A 24,719-nucleotide genomic window follows, 5' to 3' on the forward strand; every position below is an offset into this window, starting at 1 on the left:
AAAAAAAAATGGCCGGGTGCAGTGGCTCAAGCATGTAATCCCAGCACTTTGGGAGGCCGAGGTGGGTGGATCACGAGGTCAGGAAATCGAGACCATCCTGGCTAACATGGTGAAACCCCATCTCTACTAAAAATACAAAAAATTAGCTGGGCGTGGTGGCAGGCGCCTGTAGTCCCAGCTACTTGGGAGGCTGAGGCAGGAGAATGGTGTGAACCCAGGAGGTGGAGCTTGCAGTGAGCCGAGATTGCGCCACTGCACTCCAGCCTGGGCGACAGAGCGAGACTCTGCCTCAAAAGAAAAAAAAAGAAAGAAAGAAAGAAAAAAACAAAAAACAAAAAAATTAGCCAGGTATGGTGGCGGCCGCCTGTAGTCCCAGCTACTCGGGAGGCTGAAGCAGGAGAATGGCGTGAACCCGGGAGGCGGGAGTGAGCCGAGATCTCAGAGTGAGCCGAGATCACACCACTGCACTCCAGCCTGGGCGACAGAGTGAGACTCCACCTCAAAAAAAAAAAAAAAAAAAAAAAGTAGCAGGGCATAGTGGCACTTGCCTGTAGTCCCAGCTACTTGGGAGTCTGAAGCAGAAGGATGGCTTGAGCTGGAGGCTGCAGTGAGCTATGATTGTACCACTGCACTCCAGCCTGTGTGACAAAAAAATATGAACAGATACGTTAAGTCAGGTGACTACAGAGTCATCTCTGTGCCCTGCACCTTCTCTCAGCAACCTCCATCCTATAAGAAAGGGGCAACTGGCCAAAGTATGCCCCTGCTGCAGTTGCAGATTACCATGTTTGCACGATTATCACCGTCAATGCTTCACATTTACATTAGGGCACTATGATTTTCAATGCAGTTTCCATTTTTATTTTGGAGACCTCTCCCAGGAACCTTCCCCCATTTTACTGAGGCCCAGGGAGAATGCACAGGGAGCTGAGCCCGTCCTTTGATCTTAGTTTGGTGGCAGAGATAGGCAATGATACTGACGATGTGATGGCAGTGTCAGGTGCACTCTGTCCTCACTGGAAAACTAGCCTCCTGGAAGGGCTGGAAGCTCTCACCCTTGACTGCTCTGACTTTGTCTCCAGCAACTCCTGGCTGTTAGGGCTTACAAGAGTCCAGTCCCTCTCTGGGCTGATCAGTGCGGGGTGGGCTCCTCTCTCCGACCACCGGCTCCTGCTCGCTGTTCCCTCCACCCTCCGTCTCGGTCTGCGCGGCTTCCCTGAGCACTCGAAAGGGGGGTCCGTGACCAGGTACGACCACGTCGGCAACGACCAGGACTCTCTTCCGGCTCCGCTCCTGGGCTGCGGGGTCTTCACTCAGCGCCTGCCACGAATCCTCGTCCCCATCTCGCTCAAACACATCTCCCGCCACCACTACGGTACCCAGAGCCGTGCCGGCCACCACCACGCTCACGTCGCGCTGGCCCCCGTGGCCCGGCGTGGCCCACACCTCGAGCCCCGGGCCCAGGCGCAGGGGCTGCCCCTCACCCAGCCCGTGGGGCAGGTAGCGGCCTCCGGGGAGGCAGAAGTCGTGCGAGACCAGCAGAGCCGCGCCTGGGAACAGCCCCAAGTTCCCGATGTGATCTGAGTGCCCATGGGTCCCCACAACCAGCGTCACGTCTCCCGGGGCCACGCCCTGCCCCGCCAGCGCCCTCAGCAGCGCCTCCCGAGCCCAGGGGCCCCCGGTGTCCACCAGGATGGGGCCACAGGCCGCCTCCTCCAGGGCGGCCTCTGCGCCGCCACTCCCGCGCTGGGACTTTCGGTGGCTGGAGGCCGGGCCCCGGGTCTGGGGTAGGACCAGGGTTACGGAGCCGTCGGCGCGCACGGCGTCGCCCACCCCCTCGGGCTCCGCGTAGCCCTGCAGCAGAACCACCACGGAGTAGGGGTCGCCGGGCACCAGCAGAGGGGACGCCCCGCGCAATGGCTCGGTCCGCATGAGGCTGCTCCTGGCAGGAGGGACGGGCTGGGGAGAAAGGAAATGGAGCAGTGGGCGACCGTCCTATCCCTCTGCGATCCCCCACCCGAGCCCGGCCCCGCCACTGCCCCTAAGCCTCGGTTCTCTGCCACCCGCCTCCCATTAAGTTGGTATCACCCTCCCTGCCCAAGATGGTATCGCCCAGCCTCCCCTCACACTTGGGCCCGCCCCTCCCTCGGCATCCTCGGCCCCCGCCCCGTTCCTGTAGCGGTACGTACGTCCTTGCCCGTCACCCTCCTAAGGCTATCCTTTGTATTCCCCTCTATCGAATCCTAGCCGCGCTCTACCTTGGGCCTCTGCTAAGTCTTGCCTCACTCGAGAAAAGCGCAGAAATCGAAAACGCGCGTGGGAGTTTGTCCTCTGCGAGCTCCCGTGCACCCAGATATGGCGGCCGAAACGGCGCCGCGGAGGTAGCTGTAGTTCCGGCGCCTTTACCGTCTGCCACAGGAGGCCGTTTGGACTCCAGCCTCCTGGCGGTTCTCCGCCTCGCGACCCCAGAAGCTTCCTTGGACTGCAGAATTATGAAGCGCCATTAGCTCTGAGGAAGGGTCATGCTCAGTTGTCCAGGCTGGAGTGCAGTGGCGCGATCAGACCTCACTGCAGCCTCGACCTCCTGGGCTCATGTGATCCTCCCGCCTCAGCCCCCCGAGTATTTGGACCACAGGCGCGCACCACCAGGCCCAGCTAAGATTTCTATTTTTTCTTTTTTTTTGTAGAGACAGGGTCTAGTTCTGTTGCCAGGACTGGTCTGGAACTCCTGGGCTCCAGCGATCCTCCAGGCTTGGTCTCCTAAAGTGCTAGGATTACAGGTGTGAGCCACCGCGCCTGATCTTTTTCTCTTTTGAGACAAAATCTCTCCCTGTCGCCCAGGCTAGAGTATAGGGACACCATCATAGCTCTCCCCAGCCTTGAACCCCTGGGTTCTAGCGATCCTCCTGCTTCGGCCTCCCGAAGTGCTGGGAATACAGGCGTGCACGCCCCTCTAAATTTTTTTTTTTTTTTTTTTTGAGACGGAGTCTTACCCTGTCACCCAGACTGGAGTGCAGTGGCACGATCTCAGCTCACCACAACCTCCACCTCCTGGGTTCAAGCGATTCTCCTGTCTCAGCCTCCCGAGTAACTGGGATTACAGGCGCCCACCACCATGCCCGGCCAATTTTTGTATTTTTAGTAGAGACGAGGTTTCTCTATTGTTGGCCAGGCTGCTCTCGAACTCCTAACCTCAGGTGATCCGCTTGCCTCGGCCTCCCAAAGTGCTGGGATTACAGGTGTGAATCACCTCGACCAGCCTCCAGGCTGGTCTTGGATCTTTTGGACTCAACTGATCCACCTCCACCTCTGTAGTAACTGGGACTACAGGCGCTGCACCACCAGCCTTGCAGTCTTCTTAATTTGTGTGTGTGTGTGTGTGTGTGTATAGAGGTGGGGTTTCACTATGTTGCTCAGCCTGCAGCTTCAGCTTAACAAGACAGCGGCCATTCTGCCTCATTGACCAGCTAGCTATGTGTGCCCTGCTGTTGTTTGAAACTTTGGGCCCAAGTAGTTTTTAGAAAAAAAGAAAAAAGTTTAATAGCAATATAGAAAATTTAGCACCTATGAAACTATATGGTGGGCTCTCGGTGACACTGATCTGAAGTAGACCAAGTATCTACCCCACCGAATTTATCAGCAACTCCAGGCCATGACCCAGTGTCCCATTCTCCTTCACGGTTTGCTGGTGTGTAGCCTTCTGGATGCAGGCGGTGTATATAGATCGCAGAGAATGTCCGTTCTGGCCTCTTCCTTGGAAGGGTCTAAAAGCACTTTAGCACTTAAAGAGCTAAGTGACTTTCCCAAAGCCCACAGCTCCAGTGCCACTGCTGACCTCTAGGTGGGGGTGGGGATCAGTTAAAGAGCAAAGCTTTCAGTACTGTCAGCACATACACCTGCCAATTAAGGAGCTGGATGGAGTTCATCTGTAGGAGCGGGACCTCCACCCCCACCCTCCACCCTGCAAGCCATGCCATGCTGTTTCACCAGGATCTTGCTTGAGGTTAGATGGGAGAGAACAGCTACAAGCTTGGGTGGAGTCACTCACAAACACACCCTGAAAGCTGTGGAGCAGGGAGAGTGCAGACTTCAGAGGGCTCTCTATGATCCCTTCCCCTCTTGGGGGCTCAAAGGCAAGGGTCAAAGATCTTCTCGGTCAAGTTTGGGGTGGCCCCCTGTCTTGGTCATCTTGTCTCCTCCCTCATCTTCCTCCTCTTCCTCCTCCTCCTCCTGCTCTTCCTCCCCTTCTGTTTTCTCTTCCCCATCTGTGATCTCCTTTCCAGTCCAAGTTTCCTGTAGACATGCTAGATTGGATGACAGAAATCAATTCATATATTAGTCCTGGAAGCAGGGGAGGCTATGGCTTGGCAGGAGAGGAGTTCAGTCCCCAGGCTTACCAGTTTCAGCAGCTGGGAGCACATGACCTTCACAGAGAAAATTTTGTAGGGGCTGCTCCTGATGGTGGAAGTACCAGTCTCCCACAACGTCTTCAAACTCCTCCAGCATGGTCTCACACTGGTCAAGCAGAAGGGCCAGAAGAGTATCTGCTCTGGAGGAATTTGAGATCCCTCCTGTCTTCTCTCCCTCCTCAACCTGACTGATTTTGGAGAGGCAGGTAGCCAGGAAGCTAAGCTTGGTCTACTAGATGTTCGATCCTCATTCATTCAACAAACATTTACCAGCACCTACTCTGCCAAGTAGGTTATTAAACTCTTGAGTTTTAGCTCCTTGGCTGTAAAATATGTACGGTAATTGCACCTACCACATCAGGTTGTTGAGGGTAAAATGAGGCTGCAGATGCAAAGTATGTGATCCAGAGTCTGGGACACAGTAGGTGCTTGATAAGTGATGGTGGATATCATTAGCAACCTTTTTTTTTTTTTTTTTTTTTTTGAGATGGAGTCTTGCTCTGTCGTCCAGGCTGGACTGCAGTGGTGGGATCTCAGCTCACTGCAACCTCCACCTCCCAGGTTCAAGCGATTCTCCTGCCTCAGCCTCCGGAGTAGCTGGCACTACAGATGCACGCCACCACGCCCGGCTGATTTTTGTATTTTCAGTAGAGATGGGGTTTCAGTACGTTGGCCCAGATGGTCTTCAACCCATGATGTTGTGATCCGCCTGCCTCGGCCTCCCAAAGTGCTGGAATTACGTATGTGAGCCATCGCACGCGGCCCATTATTACTTTTTAAAAATTTTCCTTAAGGCAGGGCCCAATGGCTCACGCCTGTAATCCCAGCACTTTGGGAGGCCAAGGCAGGCGAATCACCAGAGATCAGGAGTTCGAGACCAGCCTGGCCAACATGATGAAACCTCGTCTCTACTAAAATTACAAAAAATTAGCCGCGTGTAGTGGCAGGCGCCTGTAATCCCAGCTACTCAGGAGGCTGAAGCAGGAAAATTGCTTGAACCTGGGAGGCGGAAGTTGCGGTGAGCTGAGATGGTGCCATTGCACTCCAGCCTGGGCAATAAGAGCGAAACTCCGTCTCGGAAAAAAAAAAATTCTTTAAAATTATTATTATTTGTAGTGAAGGGTCTGTTATGTTGCACAAGCTGGTCTTGAACTCTGACCTGAAGCACTCCTTCTCCCTTGGACTCGCGAAGTGCTAGCATTACAGTTGTGAGCCACTTCACCCAGCTCATTATGATTTCTTCTTTTGTTTGTTTGTTTGTTTGTTTTGAGATGGAGTCTTGCTCCATCACCCAGGCTGGAGTGCAATGGTGTGATCTCGGCTCACTGCAACCTCCACCTCCTGGGTTCAAGTAATTCTCCTGCCTCAGCCTCCCGAGTAGCTGGGATCACACCACCACATCCGGCTAATTTTTGTGTTTTTATTAAAAACGGGGTTTCAACACATTGGCCAGGCTGGTCTTGAACTTCTGACATCAGGTGATCCACCTGCCTCAGCCTCCTAAATTGCTGGGATTACAGGTGTGAGCCGAGCCACCGTGCCCCACTGGTCCTGGCCCTACTTTAATCAATGGCACAGTCCTCACTCTGCCCCATTCCCCATGCTTGGGGTAGACGCCCCCTACAGTCGAACCCTAGAACCTAGCTCCCCTCTCAGGTTCCCTTCTCACCTCCCTGGATGGTGCAGTATCTGATCCTACCTGCTTCTTGAGGTATGTGACCTCCACGCTGGGCTCATCCCACAGCTCCAGAGGGATCCCCAGATCCACCTTCACCCCCTTCTGCACTAGGCCTTTCAGTGTTGCCATGGTCTGACTCTGACCCTGAGAGATTAAGAATTTGGCATCAGCCCAGCCCACCACCCCACCCCTCCCCTCCCTTCCCCTTTCTGCCATTTCAGTTTTGTCAACTGCTGGAGATTCACAGGTGAGTCCCATGATGGTGAAATGATGGGCAGATAACCTCTGGAGGACCTCAGGGGATACAGATCTTTGTTTCTGAGAAGTGGGGTCCTGCCCTGGGGAAGGGTCTGACCTTGGCATATCTCAGTGAGCCCTTGCGCTCAGCGTGAACACTGTAGTCCAGGATCCGCTCACATAAATTCTCTAAGGCCTCTTCCAGCCTTGTCTCTCTGTGGAAAGAGAGGAAACACAGATTCCCTGGATGCTGTAGGAACTCCCAGAGCTCCCTTGGGGGTTGGAAAGGGGAGGAGCATGAAGGACTCACGAAACGCTGTAAGGCACGTGTCTCTTCCTCTTGCCTGTGTCCAGCACCTGCCCCAGCTCCAGCACCTCTCGAGATCGACCGGTGCGACTCAGCTCCCCCTGTAGCTCTGTGCTCAGCAGCTTACACACTGGTGGGGAGGAGAAACGTCCAGGGGAGGTGAAAGACAGACAAACACACCAGTCATTCATTCTGCAGATGACCTGAGGCAGCAGAGCATACAAGTGCAGACTCTGGAGCCAGACTGGCTGGGTTGGAATCCTGGCTCAGCCATTTAGCAGCTGTGTGGCAATCTTCCTGCTTGCTGTGCCTCGGTTTCTTCATCTTTAAAATGGGATAATAGGCCAGGAGCGGTGGCTCACGCCTGTAATCCCAGCACTTTGGGAGGCTGAGATGGGCGGATCACTTGAGGAGTTCGAGACCAGCCTGGCCAACATGGTGAAACCCCATCTCTACTAAAACTACAAAAACTAGCCAGGTGTGGTGGTGCACACCTGTAATAGCTAGTCGGGAGGTTGAGGCAGGAGAATCACTTGAACCCAGGAGGTGGAGGTTGCAGTGAGCTGAGATCTCACCACTGCACTCCAGCCCAGGCAACAAAGGAAGACTCCATCTCAAAAAAAGTAAAATATATTAAAAAGAAATAGGCCAGTGCGGTGACTCATGCCTGTAATTCCAACACTTTGGGAGGCCGAGGCAGGTGGATCACGAGGCCAAGAGATTGAGACCATCCTGGCCAACATGGTGAAACCTTGTCTCTACTAAAACTACAAAAATTAGCTGGGCATGGTGGTGGGCGCCTGTAATCCCAGCTACTTGGGAGGCTGAGGCAGGAGAATCGCTTAAACCCAGGACGCGGAGGTTGCAGTGAGCTGAGATTGCACCACTGCACTCCAGCCTGGGTAACAGCATGAGACTCTGTCTCAAAAGAAAAAAAAAAAAAATATATATATATATATATATGTGTGTGTGTGTGTGTGTGTGTGTATAATAAATACAATGGGATAATAGTATGTTCCTCATAGGAGTGTGATGAGGATTAAATCAACATATATAAAGGCTGGCACATAGTGAGTACTGTATAAGTATTCACTGTTATCCTGCAGTTATTTATTGAGCTCCTTCTGTATGCATACTAACAATATAATAGCAATAAAACCTATTATCTTTATCTACAGGTCTCTGTCAGTGTAGTTGGGACAGATAAACCAAGGATGACAAGATATGGTGAAGCTGGGCCTGAACTCATGGGCTCAAGTGATCCTCCCACCTTGGCCTTCCCAAGTGCTGGGTTTACAGATGTGAGCCACTGTGCCCAGGCCTGTTGGCTGTATTCCGATAGAAGGCCTGCAGAGGTGTTAAAGCAAGGACTGATACAATTAGCTGATTAAGTCTGTTTAAAAAGATTGACAAGTCAGGGGAGAAGAGCGGGACACGGAGGTGAAAGGAGACAGAGATGAGGACTAAGTCATGAGACTATCATGACTGCCTCTCATGATACTGAAATACAGTTTTGTGGGGGTGAAGAGAAGAGAAAAAGAATCCAGGGAAGAAACGTAAAGTCAGGAGGGCAGCAAACTAGGGCATCAGGGCCAGTCCCCTTTCTCAAATGGGCCCCACACTAGTGCAGCTGTGGAAGGTGCTGCTTACTGAAAAATCCATATAGTACGCACCGCCTGCAAAGTCTCACCGGATGGGGAACCTCTCCTACTTGTACGGCCTCCTTTTGTTTATGAGCTTCAAAGGCTGAGTTACTCACCCTCAAACCCCCTCAGCGGGGCGTGGGGCCTGTAATTTGGGAGCGTCTATGCTAGGGTAGGGCAGCGGATGTCCACAAGGCCTGAGCCTCACACCCGGCTCCTGCAGTCTCTGCAGATTAAGGTCTGGTGACATGAGGGAAACACGCACTGAAGATGCTCTAAAAGTTGGCAGTCCAGGGCCGATGGTCCCTGAACTACAATTCCCACAATCCATTGGCGGGGGTGTCCAAGCCAGCCAAAAAAATGCAGGCTCTCTCTGGATGCAGCTTTGAGGTGGCACTACACGTTCGCTTCCTTGACCCCATCCAAATTCAGCCAAGCTCCACCAGAACCTCCCTCAAGCCTTCAAGGAGGTCGGGTGACCCACCCAATACAGTCCAGGATGTCCGGCCTAGAAGAAGGAGGTGTGGCCGGGCGATGCCCACAGGGGCTACCCCGTTCAAATACCTTCGCATTTGCTGGGCAAGCGTTCTGCGTCATCGTCGTCCTCCTTCGGCATCCCAGCCCAAGCCCCGTGCACGGCCAAAAGGAAAACCAATATTCCCAGTCGCACAGGTCCCATGACAAAGCGCCGTCCACAAACAACCACCGCTTGCCTTCAAACCAACTTCGGAGAGGCAGTGTGGGTCCTTTAAATTCCCAGCGGCTGGCGGCAACCTTAAATCCAGCCTGGCAAGGTCGGCGCATGCGCAAGATCAGCCCAACAGGGGTGCGGCCTCGTTGCTCCGGGTTTCCCTGCCTCCGTTTTGTGGCGCCTCTTGAAGGTCCTGGCAGCCGGGTAGTGAAGGAATAAATTACACTAATTACATCAAGAGGGAGTGGTCCTTATATGTAGATGTAGAAACAAATTTTTAAAATATAATTTCATTCTGTAAGCCTAGAGGACTTATTCTGGCACGGGGAAGGGGCAGTGACTTGCTCTTCGTCTCTGCCAGGACCTGCTTCCAGGAGGGGGCGGGGCCAAGATGGCGCCGAGCGCCGGGTGAGCGGCGTCTCGGCTGCGGCTAGAGTTTTCTTGCTGCCCGTGCTCGGCTGGCCGGGGCGGGTCTGAGTGGTACCCGGGAGGAGACCCTTTGAAAGTCCCTTGTGGGGACTGGAAAGAGGACGGTTGGTTGTGTGTCTGTGCTCGTGGGGACCCCGTGTGTGTGCCTGCATAGGAGAGATGTTGCAGGAGATGGGGTGGACTCTCTGAGCCTCATTTCGCGCTGCCCGGGGATCTTCGACCTGCTTCTCTGCTGGGATCTCGCTCAAGTTAACCCTCCCCTGGGACGCCTTCCTGCCGCCTCCACTTGATCTGAGGAGATCCTGTGACTGTAGCGTGTTTTATGAGCCTTTACTGGCAGAGGGTACCGCCGGGTATTGAAGGATTCGTAGGAGTTCGCCAGGGAAGTGGGACACGACCGCCTCTTGTAAACCCGGCGCCAGGCACAGAGTATGTCTCGAATAATTGTGTTCCCTATAGATAAGACTTATAAAAGTGGGGAAGGAGATTAGGGATGGTTTGAAAAGAACTAATTTCTTTTTCGGCCTCCCTCTTCCCATCCTTCCAGCACGGCCCCACCCTACTTGTACTACTCCTGAACAGTATTGATGTTAATCTTCCTAATGTCCAGCTCCAAGTGTGCCACTTATTTTATTTATTTATTTTTTTTTTGAGGCAGGATTTCCGTCTGTTGCCCAGGCTGTTGTGCAGTGGCACCATCTTGGCTCACTGCAGCCTCCAACTCCTCAGTAGTTCAAGCGATCCTCCCGCCTCAGCCGCCTAAGTAGCTGGGATGACCGGTTCACCCCACCACGCCCGTCTAATTTTTTAATTTTTGCAGAAATGGGGGTCTCACATGTTGACCAGTCTGTCTCAAACTTCTGGCCTCAAACGATCCTCCCACCTCTGCCTCCCAAAGTGCTGGGATTACTGGGGTGAGCTACCTCTCTTGGCTCCAATTTGCTTTTTTTTTTTTTTTTTGAGACGGAGTCTCCCTCTATCACCCAGGCTGGAGTGCAGTGGCACGATCTCGGTTCACTGCAACCTCCACCTCCTGGGTTCAAGCGATTCTCCCACCTCAGCCTCTCAAGTAGCTGGAGTAGCTGGGACTACAGGCGCCCGCCACCATGTCTGGTTAATTTTTGTGTTTTTACAAAAAGACAAGGTTTCACCATGTTGGCCAGGGTGGTCTTGAACTCCTGACCCCAGGTGATCTTCCTGCCTTGGTCTCCCAAATTACAGGCGTGAGCCACTGCACCTGGCTCCACTTTGCTTTTAACTACAGTGTAGGCTCAAAGCTTGGGCCTATGACCTATTAATAACAGTGATACCAAGTATTTACTGAGCACCAACATCTCTAAGCCTTACAACTAATTCATTTACTTCACAAATATTTATGATGTCCCAGGGCTCCTGGAATACATCAGTGAACATAATAAAGAGCTCTGTTGGCCGGGCACAGTGACTCACGCCTGTAATCCCAGCACTTTGGGAGGCCAAGGTGGGCGGATCACCTGAGGTCAGGAGTTCAAGACCAGCCTGAGCAACATGGTGAAACCCTGTCTCTACTAAAAATACAAAAATTAGCCAGGTGTGGTGGTGCATGCCTGTAATCCCAGCTACTCGGGAGGCGGAGACAGGAGAATTGCTTGAACCTGGGAGGCGGAGGTTACAGCGAGCGAAGATCGCACCATTGCACTCCAGCCTGGACAACAAGAGTGAAATTCTATTTCCAAAAAAAAAAAAAGAAGAGCCTTGTTTACATGGTGGACAGAGACGTAGGCTCGCTCTGTTGCCAGGCTGGAGTGCAGTGGTGCAGCCTCTGCTCACTGCAACCTCCGCCTCCCGGGTTCAAGCGGTTCTCCTGCCTCAGCCTCCCGAGTGTCTGGGACTACAGGCGCATGCCACCATGCCCGGCTAATTTTTGTATTTTCACTAGAGACAGGGTTTAACCATGTTGGCCAGGATGGTCTTGATCTCTTGATCTCATGATCTGCCTACCTTGGCCTCCCAAAGTGTTGGGATTACAGGCGTGAGCCACCGCGCCAGGCTCAGAAGATGTTAAATGCTACGGAAAAGAAGAAGTGGGCTGCCCCCACTCTAAGGGCAGAGTGCAGAGTTAAATAGGGTGGTCAGAGTAGGCAGCCAATTAGACATTTGGGAAGAACATTCCAGGCAGAGGGAATGGAGCAAAAGCTATTAAGCAAGTGCATGCCTGGCAAGTTTAAGGAGCAGCCAGAAGACATATGTGTCTGGATCAAAGTGGAAGAAGGAAGGAAGAGTGATCAGAGATATAATGGGGAGAAGGCAAATTTTGAAGGGCTTTGTGGGACATTATAAGGATTTTGTCTTTTTTTTTTTTTTGAGAAGGAGTCTTGCTTTGTCGCCCAGGCTGAAGTGCAGTGACACATATCTTTGCTCACTTCAACCTCCGCCTCCTGGGTTCGAGTGATTCTCCTGCCTCAGCCTCCTGACTAGCTGCAATTACAGGTGCCCGCCCATCTAATTTTTGTATTTTTAGTAGAGATAGGGTTTCACCAGGTTGGCCAGGCTGGTCTTGAACTCCTGACCTCAAGTGGTCCGCCTGCCTTGGTCTCCCAAAATGCTAGGATTACAGGCGTGAGCCACTGTGCCCGGCCTGAGACAGGGTTTTGTTATGTTGCCCAGGCTGGTCAGGAATTTCTAAGCCTAAGCAGTCTTCCCACCTCACCCTCCCAAAGTGCAGAGATTACAGGCATCAGCTAAACCACTGCACCTGGCCATGATAAGGATTTCGGATTTTACTCTATGGCAAGTGGAGCGCCACTGTGAGGGTTTGAGCAAAGAAATGACAATCTGCTTTACAGTTTGACGGAAGCATTTTGGCTGCAACATTAGGAACAGATGTAGAGAGAGGCAAGGATAGACACCGGGAGACATTGTTAGGAGGCTTTTTTTACCCAGTGGATAGATGGTGGTGACCTGGGCCAAGCAGTGGGAGCAGGGGAGTCAGGTTGGACTACCTGGTGGATTGATTGATTGATTGATTTTTTTTTTTTTTTTTTTTTGAGACGGAGTCTCGCTCTGTTGCCCAGGCTGGAGTGCAGTGGCGCCATCTCCGCTCACTGCAAGCTCCGCCTCCCAGGTTCACAGCATTCTCCTGCCTCAGCCTCCCGAGTAACTGGGACTACAGGCGCCGCCACCACGCCCGGCTAATTTTTTGCGTTTTCGGTAGAGACGGGGTTTCACCGTGTTAGCCAGGATGGTCTCGATCTCCTGACCTTGTGATCCGCCCACGTCGGCCTCCCAAAGTGCTGGGATTACAAGCGTGAGCCACCGCGCCCAGCCTGATTGATTGATTTTTGAGACAGAGTCTCACTCTGTCGCCAGGCTGGAGTGCAGTGGCACCATCTTGGCTCACTGCAACCTCCGCTTCCTAGGTTCAAGCGATTCTCCTGCCTCAGCCTCCCGAGTAGCTGGTACTACAGGCGCGTGCCACCATGCCCCACTAATTTTTTGTATTTTTAGTAGAGATAGGATTTCACCATGTTGGCCAGGATGGTCTCGATCTCTTAACCTCATGATCCACCCACCTTGGCCTCTCAAAGTGCTGGGATTACAGGCGTGAGCCACCGTGCCCCGCTGGATTTTTTTATCTTTTTTTTTTTTTTTGAGATGGAGTCTCTCTGTCGCCAAGGCTGGAGTGCAGCTGCACAATCTCAACTCACTGCAACCTCTACCCTCCAGGTTCAAGTGATTCTCCTGCCTCAACCTCCCAAGTAGCTGGGATTACAGGCACGCGCCACCATGCCCAGCTAATTTTTGTATTTTTAGTAGAGACAGGGTTTTACCATGTTGCTCAGGCTGGTCTCGAACTCTTGACCTCAAGTGGTCCAGCCATCTTGGCCTCCCAAAGTGCTGGGATTACAGGCGTAAGCCACCACGCCTGGCCTACCTGGTGTATTTGTTGTGAAGGCTCAGATAAAGAACAAGTGTCTGGACGGATGGCATTACTGTGAAGATAAGGAAAGCTGAGCCTGGGCCAGGCAGTTCGACTCACGCCTTTAATTCCAACACTTTGGGAGGCCAACGCTGGAGGATTGCTTGAGCCCAAGACTTCAAAGTGCTGGGATTGAAGCCCTGAGGTGTAACAGAAAAAGACAGAAATCTGGGCTGGGCCTGCTGGCTCAGGCCTGTAATTCCAACACTTTGGGAGGGCGAAGCAGGAGGATTGCGTGAACCCAGCAATTCAAGACCAGACTGGGCAACATAGTGAGACTCTGTCTCTGCCCCCCCCAAAAAAAATTGGCTGTGCACAGTGGTACACACCTATAGTCACAGCTACTTGGGAGGCTGAGGTGTGAGGATTGCTTGAGCCTGGGAGTTCCTGGGCTCTATCAGTCTTCCTACCTCTGCCTCCTAAGTAGCTAGAACTATAGCCGTGTGCCTGTATACCCAACTAATTTTTGTATTTCTTGTAAAGATGGGGTCTCGCTGTGTTGTCCAGGCTGGTTGTGAACTACTGGGCTCAAGTGACCCTTCTACCTCGGGCTCCCAAAGTGTTGGAATTACAGGCATGAGCCACTAGGCCCAGTCCAGAGTTGTTTTTTTTTTTGAGACGGAGTCACCCTGGCTGGAGTGCAGTGGCATGATCTTGGTTCACTGCAACCTCTGCCCTCTGGGTTCAAGTGATTCTCCTGCCTTAGCCTCTCTAGCAGCTAGGATTACAGGTGTGCACTACCACGGCCTGCTAATTTTTGTATTTTTAGTAGCGATGGGGTTTCTCCATGTTGGCCAGGCTGGTCTTGAATTCCTGATCTCAAGTGATCCGCCCGCCTTGGCCTCCCAAAGTGCTGGTGGGATTACAGGTGTGAGCCACGGCACCTGGCACCAGCCCAGATTTCTATCTTTCTCTGTTACACCTCAGGGCTAACTCATGTGGGGATGGACAGAATGCACCCCGAGTTCCTCCCCTCTCCCCACTGTCCTCCCTTTATTGGCCCCGTTCCCGTGTCTCACATTTCTTTTTTTTTTTTTTTTGAGACGGAGTCTCGCTCTGTCACCCAGGCTGGAGTGCAGTGGCCGGATCTGGGACTACAGGTGCCCGCCACCACACTTGGCTAATTTTTTATTATTTTTAGTAGAGACGGGGTTTCACCATGTTAGCTGGATGGTCTTGATCTCCTGACCTCGTGATCCGCCCGTCTTGGCCTCCCAGAGTGCTGGGATTACAGGCTTGAGCCACCGCGCCTGGCCTCACATTTCTTTTTCTTCTGCCTGCCCCATTCCTCTGCCAGGGTCTCCATCTCTCCACCGGGGGCTTCATCCTTCCAGGGAGAAGAGGGACTCCAGAATGGCTGAGGAGAAGAAGCTGAAGCTTAGCAACACCGTGCTGCCCTCGGAGTCCATGAAGGTGGTGGCTGAATCCATGGGCATCGCCCAGATTCAGGAGGAGACCTGCCAGCTGCTGACGGATGAGGTCAGCTACCGCATCAAAGAGATTGCACAGGTGACCCAGCCCTTCTGTCCAGCTCCACGTTGGGTCCAGGATGTCGCCTGGGGCCCCGTCCTTAGGATTTTGGGCTGATGTCTATTCTGTCACCCACCCCAGGATGCCTTGAAGTTCATGCACATGGGGAAGCGGCAGAAGCTCACCACCAGTGACATTGACTATGCCTTGAAGCTAAAGAATGTCGAGGTGATTTGGGGAGACAGGCAGGGGGTGGGTGATGGGGACAGGGCGATGGGGTTGGGGTGAGGCGCCATCCTTCAGCCAGGTCTCCTCCGGCTCCCTTCTCACCTGTGCCCCTCTCTCCTGCCACAGCCACTCTATGGCTTCCACGCCCAGGAGTTCATTCCTTTCCGCTTCGCCTCTGGTGGGGGCCGGGAGCTTTACTTCTACGAGGAGAAGGAGGTTGATCTGAGCGACATCATCAATACCCCTCTGCCCCGGGTGCCCCTGGACGTCTGCCTCAAAGGTTGGGGGAGGGGAGAGCAGGGTGGCAGGGAGGAGGGAAAAGAGGACAGATGCGTGTGGGTGTGAGTAGCCTCACAATAGAAGAAAAGCTCAGCGTGAGATCCCTGGTGAGTTGCAAGGGGAGCAGGAGTGGAAACATGCATGGAACAACTCCCCAGTGTCCATGCGCGGCAATTCACCTTGACACCTGCCTTCCTTGCAGCTCATTGGCTGAGTATCGAGGGCTGCCAGCCAGCTATCCCGGAGAACCCACCCCCAGGTAACCTCTATGCCCCACCCTCTGGGTCTCTGGGTCCCTTTCCCCCTCCTTCCACCTTTGTTTTTGATGGAGTCTCACTCTGTTGCCTGTGCTGGAGTGCAGGAGTGCTGGACTGCAGTGGCACAATCTCGGCTCACTGCAACCTCTGCCTCCTGGGTTCACGCGATTGTTGTGCTTCAGCCTCCTGAGTAGCTGGAGCTACAGGCACACACCACCACGCCCAGCTAATTTTTTGTAATTTTAGTAGAGATGAGGTTTCACCATGTTGGCCAGGCTGGTCTTGAACTTCTGACCTGAGGTGATCCACCCGCCCTGGCCTCCCAAAGTGCTGGGATTACAGGCGTGAGCCACCGCATCCAGCCTCCTCCCTTTACTTTTCCTGCTACTCTCGTCACGCCTCCCACTGTGCCTGCTTTCCCACCAGCTCCCAAAGAGCAACAGAAGGCCGAAGCCACAGAACCCCTGAAGTCAGCCAAGCCAGGCCAAGAGGAAGATGGACCCCTGAAGGGCAAAGGTCAAGGGGCCACCGCAGCCGACGGCAAAGGTCAGTCCTCCTAGGCCAGGCCTCTCTGGACTCTTGCCCAAAGCCACGTGGCCATTTGTTTTGTATCCTTTTTTTTTTTTTTTTTTTTTTTTTTTTTGAGACGGAGTCTGGCTCTGTCGCCCAGGCTGGAGTGCTGTGGCCGGATCTCAGCTCACTGCAAGCTCCGCCTCCCGGGTTCACGCCATTCTCCTGCCTCAGCCTCCCGAGTAGCTGGGACCACAGGCGCCCGCCACTTCGCCCGGCTAGTTTTTTGTATTTTTTAGTAGAGACGGGGTTTCACCGTGTTAGCCAGGATGGTCTCGATCTCCTGACCTCGTGATCCGCCCGTCTCGGCCTCCCAAAGTGCTGGGATTACAGGCTTGAGCCACCGCGCCCGGCCCTTTTTTTGTTTTTGAGACAGAGTTTCACTCTGTCACCCAGGCCAGAGTGTAGTGGCACAATCTCAGCTCACTGCAGCCTCCACCTCCTGGGTTCAAGTGATTCTCCTGCCTCAGCCTCCTGAGTAGCTGGGATTACAGGTGCCCACCACCACGCCCAGCTAATTTTTGTAGTTTTTTTTTAGTAGAGATAGGGTTTTGCTATGTAGGCCAGGCTGGTCTCAAACTCACCCTCATGTGATCCGCCTGCCTTGGCCTCCCAAAGTGCTAGGATTACAGGTGTGAGCCACCATGCCAAGCTTCCATGTGGCCATTGGTGAAGTGGCTGAGGTCAGGGCCAGAGAGCCCCAGAAAGGATGGGGAAGCCTAAGAAGAAGCCGGGTCTCCTGAGTCTCAGGGGAAGTGGAGGGTTAAGGTTCTTCTGTTACTGAGGTTTCTTCTGGAGCTTTCTTTGTCAGACCCACCTCTCCAATCACACAGGGAAAGAGAAGAAGGCACCGCCCTTGCTGGAGGGGGCCCCCTTGCGACTGAAGCCCCGGAGCATCCATGAGTTGTCTGTGGAGCAGCAGCTCTACTACAAGGAGATCACCGAGGCCTGTGTGGGCTCCTGCGAGGCCAAGAGGGCGGTGAGGGCCCCACCAGCCTGCCCTGGCCCTGAGACTCCTCCTCCTGGGGGTCTTATGAATTGCTCCCCACATCCTACCCCCACCTGACTGGCTTCCCTCCTCCCACAGGAAGCCCTGCAAAGCATTGCCACGGACCCCGGGCTGTATCAGATGCTGCCACGGTTCAGTACCTTCATCTCGGAGGGGGTGAGAGCATGAGGTTCCACTGTGCAGGGACGGCAGCGGAAGCTCCTGTGAGGGTCTCCCTGCCCCATGCCCAGCACTCCTCCCTCCCGCAGGTCCGTGTGAATGTGGTTCAGAACAACCTGGCCCTACTCATCTACCTGATGCGTATGGTGAAGGCGCTGATGGACAACCCCACGCTCTATCTAGAAAAATACGTGAGTGGTCCTGCCCACCTTCCCTTCCAGGGACCAGGGACCCTGCTGCCACCAACAGGAAGTCAGTGGTCAGCGGTGGCTCACACTTGAAATCCCAGCAACTTTGGGAGGCCGAGGTGGGAGGATCGCTTGAGCTCAGCAGTTTGAGGACAACCTGAGGATAGTAGTAGGACTACTGTCTCTACAAAAAAAGATAACAAAAACAAAATTAGCCAGGCATGGTGGTGCACGCCTGTGGTCCCAGCTACCTGGGAAGCTGAGATGGGAGGATTGCTTGAGCCTGGATGATTGAGGTTGCAGCGAGCCATGATTGTGCCCCTGCACACCAGCCTGGGTGACAGAGTGAGACTTTGTTTCAAACAAACAAACAAAACCAGAATCAGCTGCCCCGCCCTTTCTCCCTTAGGTCCATGAGCTGATTCCGGCTGTGATGACCTGCATCGTGAGCAGACAGCTGTGCCTGCGACCAGATGTGGACAATCACTGGGCACTCCGAGACTTTGCTGCCCGCCTGGTGGCCCAGATCTGCAAGCATTTTAGCACAACCACTAACAACATCCAGTCCCGAATCACCAAGACCTTCACCAAGGTGAGCCAGGGAAACTTGAGCACCATTGGTTTCATCACTGGCCACCTCTGGTTGGGGGAAGTCACACTGGAAACAAGGGCAGAGGGAAGAGGGACTGGAACTTGTGGGGGTCTAAGAGCCTTGAGGCTTGTCTGTAATGCCTTTTTTCTTTTTTTTGAGATGGAGTCTCACTCTTGCCCAGGCTGGAGTGCAGTGGTGCGATCTCTGCTCACTGCACCCTCTGCCTCCTGGGTTCAAGCAATTCTCCTGCCTCAGCCTCCTGAGTACTTGGGATTACAGGTGCCTGCAGCCATAACTGGCTACTTTATTTATTTATTTATTTTTTGAGACGGAGTTTTGCTCTTGTTGTCCAGGCTGGAGTGCAATGATGCGATCTCGGCCCACTGCAACCTCCGCCTCCTGGGTTCCAACGATTCTCTTGCCTCAGCCTCCTGAGTAGCTGGGATTACAGGCATGTGCCACCACACCCAGCTAATTTTGTATTTTTAGTAGAGACGGGGTTTCTCCATGTTGGTCAGGCTGGTCTAGAACTCCCAACCTCAGGTGATCTGCCTGCCTCGGCCTCCCAAAGTGCCAGGATTACAGGTGTGAGCCACTGTGCCTGGCCACAACTGGCTAATTTTTGTGTTTTTAGTAGAGACAGGGTTTCACCATGTTAACTAGGCTGGTCTCGAACTCCTGACCTCAGGTGATCTGCCTGCCTCAGCTTCCCAAAGTGCTGGGATTACAGGCATGAGCCACCGCGCCTGGCCTCACTGTCATGTCTTAATGATTTACAAGGAAAGTGTCTATGAAAGACGTGGGTCCCTATCAATCATCCTTTCAGACCCCTTCATCTTAGTTTATTTCCTTCCCCTTACAGAGCTGGGTGGACGAGAAGACGCCCTGGACGACTCGTTATGGCTCCATCGCAGGCTTGGCTGAGCTGGGACACGATGTTAGGCCTCTGGGAGGAAGAAATGGGGGAGGGGACGCAGTCATGAGGTTATAGAGGGCACTGTGCCCCCACCTGGGAGACCCTGGTGACCCTCCGGCTTTGGTTTCTTCCTTTCCCTTCCAACAGGTTATCAAGACTCTGATTCTGCCCCGGCTACAGCAGGAAGGGGAGCGGATCCGCAGTGTGCTGGACGGCCCTGTGTTGAGCAACATTGACCGGATTGGAGCAGACCATGTGCAGAGCCTTCTGCTGGTAACCGAAGCCCCTGTCCCTGCACCTGCGCCCCCGACCCCCCGAGAGACAGCCGGCGTTTAGCAAGCATATGGCGTATTTTATTCACCTACTCCCATCTTTGCCTCCTGTTTTCAGAACATACTGCAAAGTCTGATACTATTTTACAGATGGAAAGACTGAGACTCAAGCTGAGTAAAAAATAAGGGGGCTGGCTGGGCGCGGTGGCTCACGCCTGTAATCCCAGCACTCTGGGAGCCTAGGAGGCCAGCCTGGGCAATGTAGCGAGACCCCGCCTACAAAAAACAAAAAGCTGGGAGTGGTGACATGTGCCTGTGGTCCCAGCTGCTAGGGAGGCCAAGGTGGGAAGACTGCTTGAACCTAGGAGTTCAAGGCTGCAGTGAGCTATCATTGTGCCACTGCACTCCAGCCTGGGTTACAGAGGGAGACCACCACTCCTCCAAAAAGAAAGAAGGGCTCACATGCTCAGCCTTTGGCATTTGGACCATCCTTCCCCAATGCTCCTGTGTTACTGTGTGGTCTCTGTACAAAGAAAATGCCCTCTTAACTGTCCTGCCACAGTATTTAGCAAGTTCATTCACATGTTAGTGCCCATGTTTTCATTTTTTTTCTCTCTCTCTTTTTTGAGATGGGAGTCTCACCCTGTAACCCAGGCTGGAGTGCAGTGGCATGATCTCAGGCTCACTGCAACCTCTGCCTCTCAGGTTCAAGCGATTCTTGTGCCTCAGCCTCCCGAGTAGCTGGCACCACAGGCATGTGCCACCATGCCTGGCTAATTTTTAGTATTTTTAGTAGAGACAGGGTTTCACCATGTTGGCCAGGCTGGTCTCGAACTCCTGACTTCAGGTGGTCTGCCAGCCTCAGCCTCCCAAAGTGCTGGAATTACAGGCATGAACTACCACGCCCAGCCATTCTTTTTTTTTTTTTTCTGAGTCTCACTCCGTCACCCAAGCTGGAGTGCAGTGATGCAACCTCTGCTCACTTCAACCTCCACCACCTGGGTTCAAGCATTCTAGTACCTCAGCCTCCCTGGTAGCTAGGACTATAGGTACGTGCCACCATGCCTGGCTAGTTTTTGTATTTTTAGTGGAGACAAGGTTTCTCCATTTGGGCCAGGCTAGTCTCACACTCTTGACCGCAAGTGATCTGCCCGCCTCAGCCTCCCAAGTGCTGGGATACAGGCATGAGATGCCGCACCTGGCCCCGTGCCCATCTTTTGTTTTGAGCAAGCCCACAGTGTTCTGTACACACACTAACAGCTCAGCATGGTTTGGCCTCCATCAGGGTCACTGAGATGATAAGGAATGTCCTTTTTTATTGCATCCCCAAGGCTCTTCTCAGAGTGTCACCAGCCCTCCCTCTACCTGGCTTTTTTTTGTCTGCAGAAACACTGTGCCCCTGTTCTGGCAAAGCTGCGCCCACCGCCTGACAATCAGGATGCCTACCGGGCAGAATTCGGGTCCCTTGGGCCCCTCCTCTGCTCCCATGTGGTCAAGGCTCGGGCCCAGGCTGCTCTGCAGGCTCAGCAGGTCAACAGGACCACTCTGACCATCACGCAGGTCCGTGGCCGGGTGGGGAGGAGGAATAGGAAGTGGAGGAGGACCCCAGTGTGGGACGGGCATTCACACAGCCACGTGGGCCCCAAGTCAGCAGTCTCAGGGCAACCAGGCCCTGAGTGAGGATGCCCAGCCCCAGTGAGAGCCACTAAGAGCAAGGGGAGCCCAGGCCTCTCCCTTCAGACTCTTCTTAGTAGATGCTGCCATGTCCCCTTTCCTCTTCTCCCCACAGCCCCGGCCCACGCTGACCCTCTCGCAGGCCCCGCAGCCTGGCCCTCGCACCCCTGGCTTGCTGAAGGTTCCTGGCTCCATCGCACTTCCTGTCCAGACACTGGTGTCTGCGCGAGCAGCTGCCCCACCACAGCCTTCCCCTCCTCCAACCAAGTTTATTGTAATGTCGTCGTCCTCCAGCGCCCCATCCACCCAGCAGGTATGCAGAGCTGTGTGGGACAGGGAGCATCTGGAGGGCCCAGGTTGCCTCAGCACCCTGGGGAGGCCCAGGAGTAGAGCACAGTCCCCTCTGGGCCCAAAGTCAGGAGCTGAAAGAGGCACCCACCATGGTCCTGCAGGGCCGTAGCTGCCCTGCATGAGCAAGGTCTCCAGCCACAGCTGTCTATGGGGTCAACTACAGGAATAACTTGTTCAGGCAGGGAGCAAGTGAAGTGTCCCCGCCAGGCCTCTGAGGGGCAGGGAGGGCACAGGGCAAGCGGACCCACTTTTCCTTTCTATCCAGGTCCTGTCCCTCAGCACCTCGGCCCCTGGCTCAGGTTCCACCACCACCTCACCCGTCACCACCACCGTCCCCAGTGTGCAGCCCATCGTCAAGCTGGTCTCCACCGCCACCACCGCACCCCCCAGCACTGCTCCCTCTGGTCCCGGGAGTGTCCAGAAGTATATTGTGGTCTCACTTCCCCCAACAGGGGAGGGCAAAGGAGGCCCCGTTTCCCATCCTTCTCCAGTTCCTCCACCGGCATCGTCCCCCTCTCCACTCAGCAGCAGTGCCCTCTGCGGGGGGAAGCAGGAAGCTGGGGACAGTCCCCCTCCAGCTCCAGGGACTCCAAAAGCGAATGGCTCCCAGCCCCCCAACTCTGGCTCCCCTCAGCCTGCTTCATGATGCTCCACCTGCCAGCCCCCGGATTCCCACACATGCAGACATGTACACACGTGCATGCATACTAAGCGGAAGGAAGTTGTAGATTGCTTCCTTTCATGTCACTTTCTTTTTAGATATTGTACAGTCAGTTCCTCAGAATAAAAGTTTGGTTTGTAAGTTCCGATCCACTGCAGTCCTTCCTGCATCAGATACCACAGAGAGGCTGGGCCCATTGCCCCCTCCTGGTCTCTCGGGACTGAGGACTCTTCCTGCCCAGATTGAGAGTCCCAAGACCAGGAGGCTGGAAAAGAAAAAGACTGTCCTTCCGTGGGACAAACTGCCGCCTTGGCTGCCGTGTCCTCGTTTGGGGAGCCTCAGATCCGAATGACGTAGGCATCGCTGTGGCTTAGGTGTCGCACCCACTTGTGGGGGTTGGCATTGCCGCACGGCCTGAAGGCCAGCCTGAGGAATCGAACCTGGAGGCCGGAGCACGTGTGCCGGGGAAGCTCAAAGGAGAGACTGGCCGGGCCCAGACCCAGAGGAGGGGCCGAGGTGGAGAGCCCATGGCTGGGAGGTCCTGGGGACCCTGGGACGTCCATCTGTGAGGGGCAGAGGCAGGGGGAGGAAAGAGGGCAGGAAGCTGACCACGCTGGGGGGACCAGGCAGCACTGCTTCGGGAGGGTAGGGGGGCTGTTAAGTGATGGTGGGAGGAGAGGGGCCGGGGGTTCACAGCGAATACCTGGAAAAGGCCCGAGAGTTGAGAGCCTCCTTGCACCCGAGGCAGGTCCCAGCGAAGGGCTCCCTCCGCCAGCTCGGCCTTCTGCTCTGGGCTGCTCAGCTCCTGAGACAGGCTGGAGTTTGGAAAGGGAAGGTGCTGGGCTTGGCGCCTTCTTGGGGTAGGCCCGTCGTGCTGAGCTCACTCTCTCCCCAGGAATCTCCCCGTGGTGGGTGCACACACTCACCTGACCACCCCTCGAGGCAGGGGAAGGTGCAGCCTGACATTGAGGGCTTGGCTACAGAGGAGACAGGAACAAAGTCAGCCCCAGGAAGGCACGGTCCCTTGTCCTGTTCCTCTTCAATGTCACAACAGGATTTCAGCACAGGTGTCCCCCACCTTCCCAAATGCTACAGCCTCTACCTTAACTGGATTCTGAGGCTGGCAGCTGCATCTGAAGGGAGAAGTAGCAGGTGCCCTGGCCCTGTCTCCTGTCCCACAGAGCTGAACTCGGCCAGGCGCCGGCCTCACTCTTACCTCTTCGAGGGCAGGTCGCATCGCAACTTCAGATAAACCTGGAGCCTGGATGAGAGGGTAAAACACCATGACTCAGGCCATCTCTTACTGGCATCTCACCATTCCTCACCAGGGGCCTCCATGCGGGGCTGTGTGGGTATGGGCTGTACCCCCAAGAGAGAAAAGGGCTGAAGTCCAGCCCAACTCCATTAGCCAAAGCTTTTTCCTTTTTTTTTTTTTTTTTTTTTTTTTTTTGAGACGGAGTCTCGCGCTGTGTCACCCAGGCTGGAGTGCAGTGGCGCGATCTCGGCTCACTGCAAGCTCCGCCTCCCAGGTTCAGGCCATTCTCCTGCCTCAGCCTCCGAGTAGCTGGGACTACAGGCGCCCGCCACCACGCCCGGCTAGTTTTTTGTATTTTTAGTAGAGACGGGGTTTCACCATGTTAGCCAGGATGGTCTCGATCTCCTGACCTCGTGATCCGCCCGCCTCGGCCTCCCAAAGTGCTGGGATTACAGGCTTGAGCCACCGCGCCCGGCCGCTTTTTCCTTTTTTTTTTTTTTTTTTCAGAGTGACAAGGTCTCGCTATGTTGCCCAGGCTGGTCTGGAACTCCTGGGCTCAAGTGATCCTCCCATCTCAGCCTCCCAAAGTGCTAGGATTACAGGTGTGAGCCACCACGCCCAGCCCAAGCCTTTTTCCAATTTGCACTTCATCACCACTACCACCACCCCTACTCTGCAGTGAGTCTTGGGAACATACAGGTCTCGGCTTGGGTTCCAAGGTAGTTCTAGAACCCAGGAAATGGTCTCACCGGCCTGAGCCTCGGTCCCACTGCACAGAGGGGAAGAGTCGGAAGGGGAGCAGTGACGGGAGGTCATCGGAGAGTTGGTACCGCATCACAGTCAGCTGAGAGACCAGAGAGCAACAAGGTTAGTTTGGTCTCATGCCCCCACTGCCCCCCTTCCCCATGGTGGATGGAATTTATGAGGCCATCCCAACCCTGACCTCGCCCTGAGGTGGTTGCAAGCGGAGGATTCGATGAGACTCAAACTCATCCAGATTCACAGAACTGTGAAACGAGACTTCATCAACCCGGATTCCTGGCCCATAACCTGGAAAGAGAGAGAGAGACTTCTCTCCTGACCCATGTTTTGGGAGAGGAGCAAGAAGTGGGGAGGCTCCATCTCTGACTTCCCTCCATGAACTCTCCAGCAATGACCTACTCCAAGGGGAGAAAGACCCACTTTTTCCTCACCTCTTAGCTCTGACTTTCCCACACAAAACTCTTCCGTCAAGCCAATGCGCATCTCTGTTGGAGGAGAGAACATCAGGGGAGCTCAGCAAACTCCACGGTTTAACACACCAAGGAACCTGCCCTAACCCCAACCCCGGGTCCCGCCTGCAGAGGCCTCACCAGAGCCGCTGGGAAGGAAACTCTTGAGCCGAATCTCTCCCTGCACATCCACCTTCAGCAGGGAGCCCTGAGAGGCAGGGGGATCAAGGTTAGAGTCTTTTTTTTTTTTTTTTTTTTTTTTTTTTGTACAGATG

The 24,719-nt window shown here is 54.2% G+C and overlaps 4 protein-coding genes across 14 annotated transcripts in view; 1 reads left to right on the forward strand and 3 right to left on the reverse strand.

The window, feature by feature from the left end:
• Nucleotides 1–835: 835 nt before the first annotated feature.
• Nucleotides 836–2,624, reverse strand: MBLAC1 (metallo-beta-lactamase domain containing 1). 2 transcript variants are annotated; one of them, XM_025378202.1, is made up of 2 exons: nt 2,259–2,624; nt 836–1,959 (listed from the first exon to the last, which is right to left on the reverse strand). In XM_025378202.1, exon 2 carries the CDS (start codon nt 1,930–1,932, stop codon nt 1,096–1,098), a length of 837 nt encoding a protein of 278 aa, XP_025233987.1. In that variant the 5' UTR covers nt 1,933–1,959; nt 2,259–2,624; the 3' UTR covers nt 836–1,095. The 2 variants fall into 2 exon arrangements, with proteins under 2 accessions (XP_025233987.1, XP_025233988.1); XM_025378203.1 differs by having other exon boundaries at nt 2,190–2,306.
• Nucleotides 2,625–3,514: 890 nt separating this feature from the next.
• Nucleotides 3,515–6,959, reverse strand: CNPY4 (canopy FGF signaling regulator 4). The gene is made up of 5 exons (XM_025378204.1): nt 6,635–6,959; nt 6,443–6,539; nt 6,109–6,231; nt 4,398–4,515; nt 3,515–4,304 (listed from the first exon to the last, which is right to left on the reverse strand). Exons 1-5 carry the CDS (start codon nt 6,820–6,822, stop codon nt 4,141–4,143), a joined length of 690 nt encoding a protein of 229 aa, XP_025233989.1. The 5' UTR covers nt 6,823–6,959; the 3' UTR covers nt 3,515–4,140.
• Nucleotides 6,960–8,320: 1,361 nt separating this feature from the next.
• TAF6 (TATA-box binding protein associated factor 6) lies at nt 8,321–22,123 on the forward strand. 7 transcript variants are annotated; one of them, XM_025378175.1, is made up of 15 exons: nt 8,321–9,008; nt 14,650–14,861; nt 14,964–15,050; nt 15,177–15,330; nt 15,532–15,588; nt 16,013–16,132; nt 16,990–17,135; nt 17,244–17,321; nt 17,414–17,515; nt 17,922–18,104; nt 18,967–19,041; nt 19,168–19,293; nt 20,679–20,852; nt 21,082–21,279; nt 21,583–22,123. In XM_025378175.1, exons 1-15 carry the CDS (start codon nt 8,774–8,776, stop codon nt 21,961–21,963), a joined length of 2,328 nt encoding a protein of 775 aa, XP_025233960.1. In that variant the 5' UTR covers nt 8,321–8,773; the 3' UTR covers nt 21,964–22,123. The 7 variants fall into 7 exon arrangements, with proteins under 7 accessions (XP_025233960.1, XP_025233961.1, XP_025233962.1 ...); XM_025378176.1 differs by having other exon boundaries at nt 8,321–8,998; nt 14,645–14,861; nt 21,583–22,119; XM_025378177.1 differs by lacking the exon at nt 8,321–9,008 and adding an exon at nt 9,120–9,823.
• The window catches only part of AP4M1 (adaptor related protein complex 4 subunit mu 1), a 14,686-nt gene continuing 8,888 nt past the window's right edge, over nt 18,922–24,719 (reverse strand). Inside the window, exons 8-16 of one of the 4 annotated variants that reach the window (XM_025378189.1) lie at nt 24,586–24,652; nt 24,427–24,480; nt 24,177–24,283; nt 23,983–24,077; nt 23,195–23,239; nt 22,905–22,955; nt 22,682–22,793; nt 22,287–22,541; nt 18,922–19,050 (exon numbers count right to left, since the gene is read on the reverse strand). In XM_025378189.1, the coding sequence (XP_025233974.1) occupies nt 22,317–22,541; nt 22,682–22,793; nt 22,905–22,955; nt 23,195–23,239; nt 23,983–24,077; nt 24,177–24,283; nt 24,427–24,480; nt 24,586–24,652 (756 nt within the window). In that variant the 3' untranslated portion in view covers nt 18,922–19,050; nt 22,287–22,316. Of the gene's footprint in view, nt 19,051–22,014; nt 22,542–22,681; nt 22,794–22,904; nt 22,956–23,194; nt 23,240–23,982; nt 24,078–24,176; nt 24,284–24,426; nt 24,481–24,585; nt 24,653–24,719 lie in introns of those variants that run through there. The other 3 variants (XM_025378186.1, XM_025378190.1, XM_025378185.1) reach the window with 3 other exon arrangements.

This window comes from Theropithecus gelada, chromosome 3 (assembly GCF_003255815.1).
Source record: "Theropithecus gelada isolate Dixy chromosome 3, Tgel_1.0, whole genome shotgun sequence".
NCBI lineage: Eukaryota > Metazoa > Chordata > Mammalia > Primates > Cercopithecidae > Theropithecus > Theropithecus gelada.

Excerpts from the sequence above, each read along its gene's own strand:
- MBLAC1 (XM_025378202.1), bottom strand. The coding sequence starts at position 1,932 with ATGCGGACCGAGCCATTGCGCGGGGCGTCCCCTCTGCTGGTGCCCGGC.
- CNPY4 (XM_025378204.1), bottom strand. The coding sequence starts at position 6,822 with ATGAATGACTGGTGTGTTTGTCTGTCTTTCACCTCCCCTGGACGTTTC. Across the intron at positions 4,516-6,108 it reads TCACATACCTCAAGAAGCAG|TGTGAGACCATGCTGGAGGA; the intron begins GTAGGATCAGAT and ends CTGCTTGACCAG. Across the intron at positions 4,305-4,397 it reads GCTCCCAGCTGCTGAAACTG|CATGTCTACAGGAAACTTGG; the intron begins GTAAGCCTGGGG and ends CATCCAATCTAG.
- TAF6 (XM_025378175.1), top strand. The coding sequence starts at position 8,774 with ATGTCCGGCCTAGAAGAAGGAGGTGTGGCCGGGCGATGCCCACAGGGG. Across the intron at positions 19,294-20,678 it reads ATGTGCAGAGCCTTCTGCTG|AAACACTGTGCCCCTGTTCT; the intron begins GTAACCGAAGCC and ends TTTTGTCTGCAG. Across the intron at positions 20,853-21,081 it reads CCACTCTGACCATCACGCAG|CCCCGGCCCACGCTGACCCT; the intron begins GTCCGTGGCCGG and ends TTCTCCCCACAG.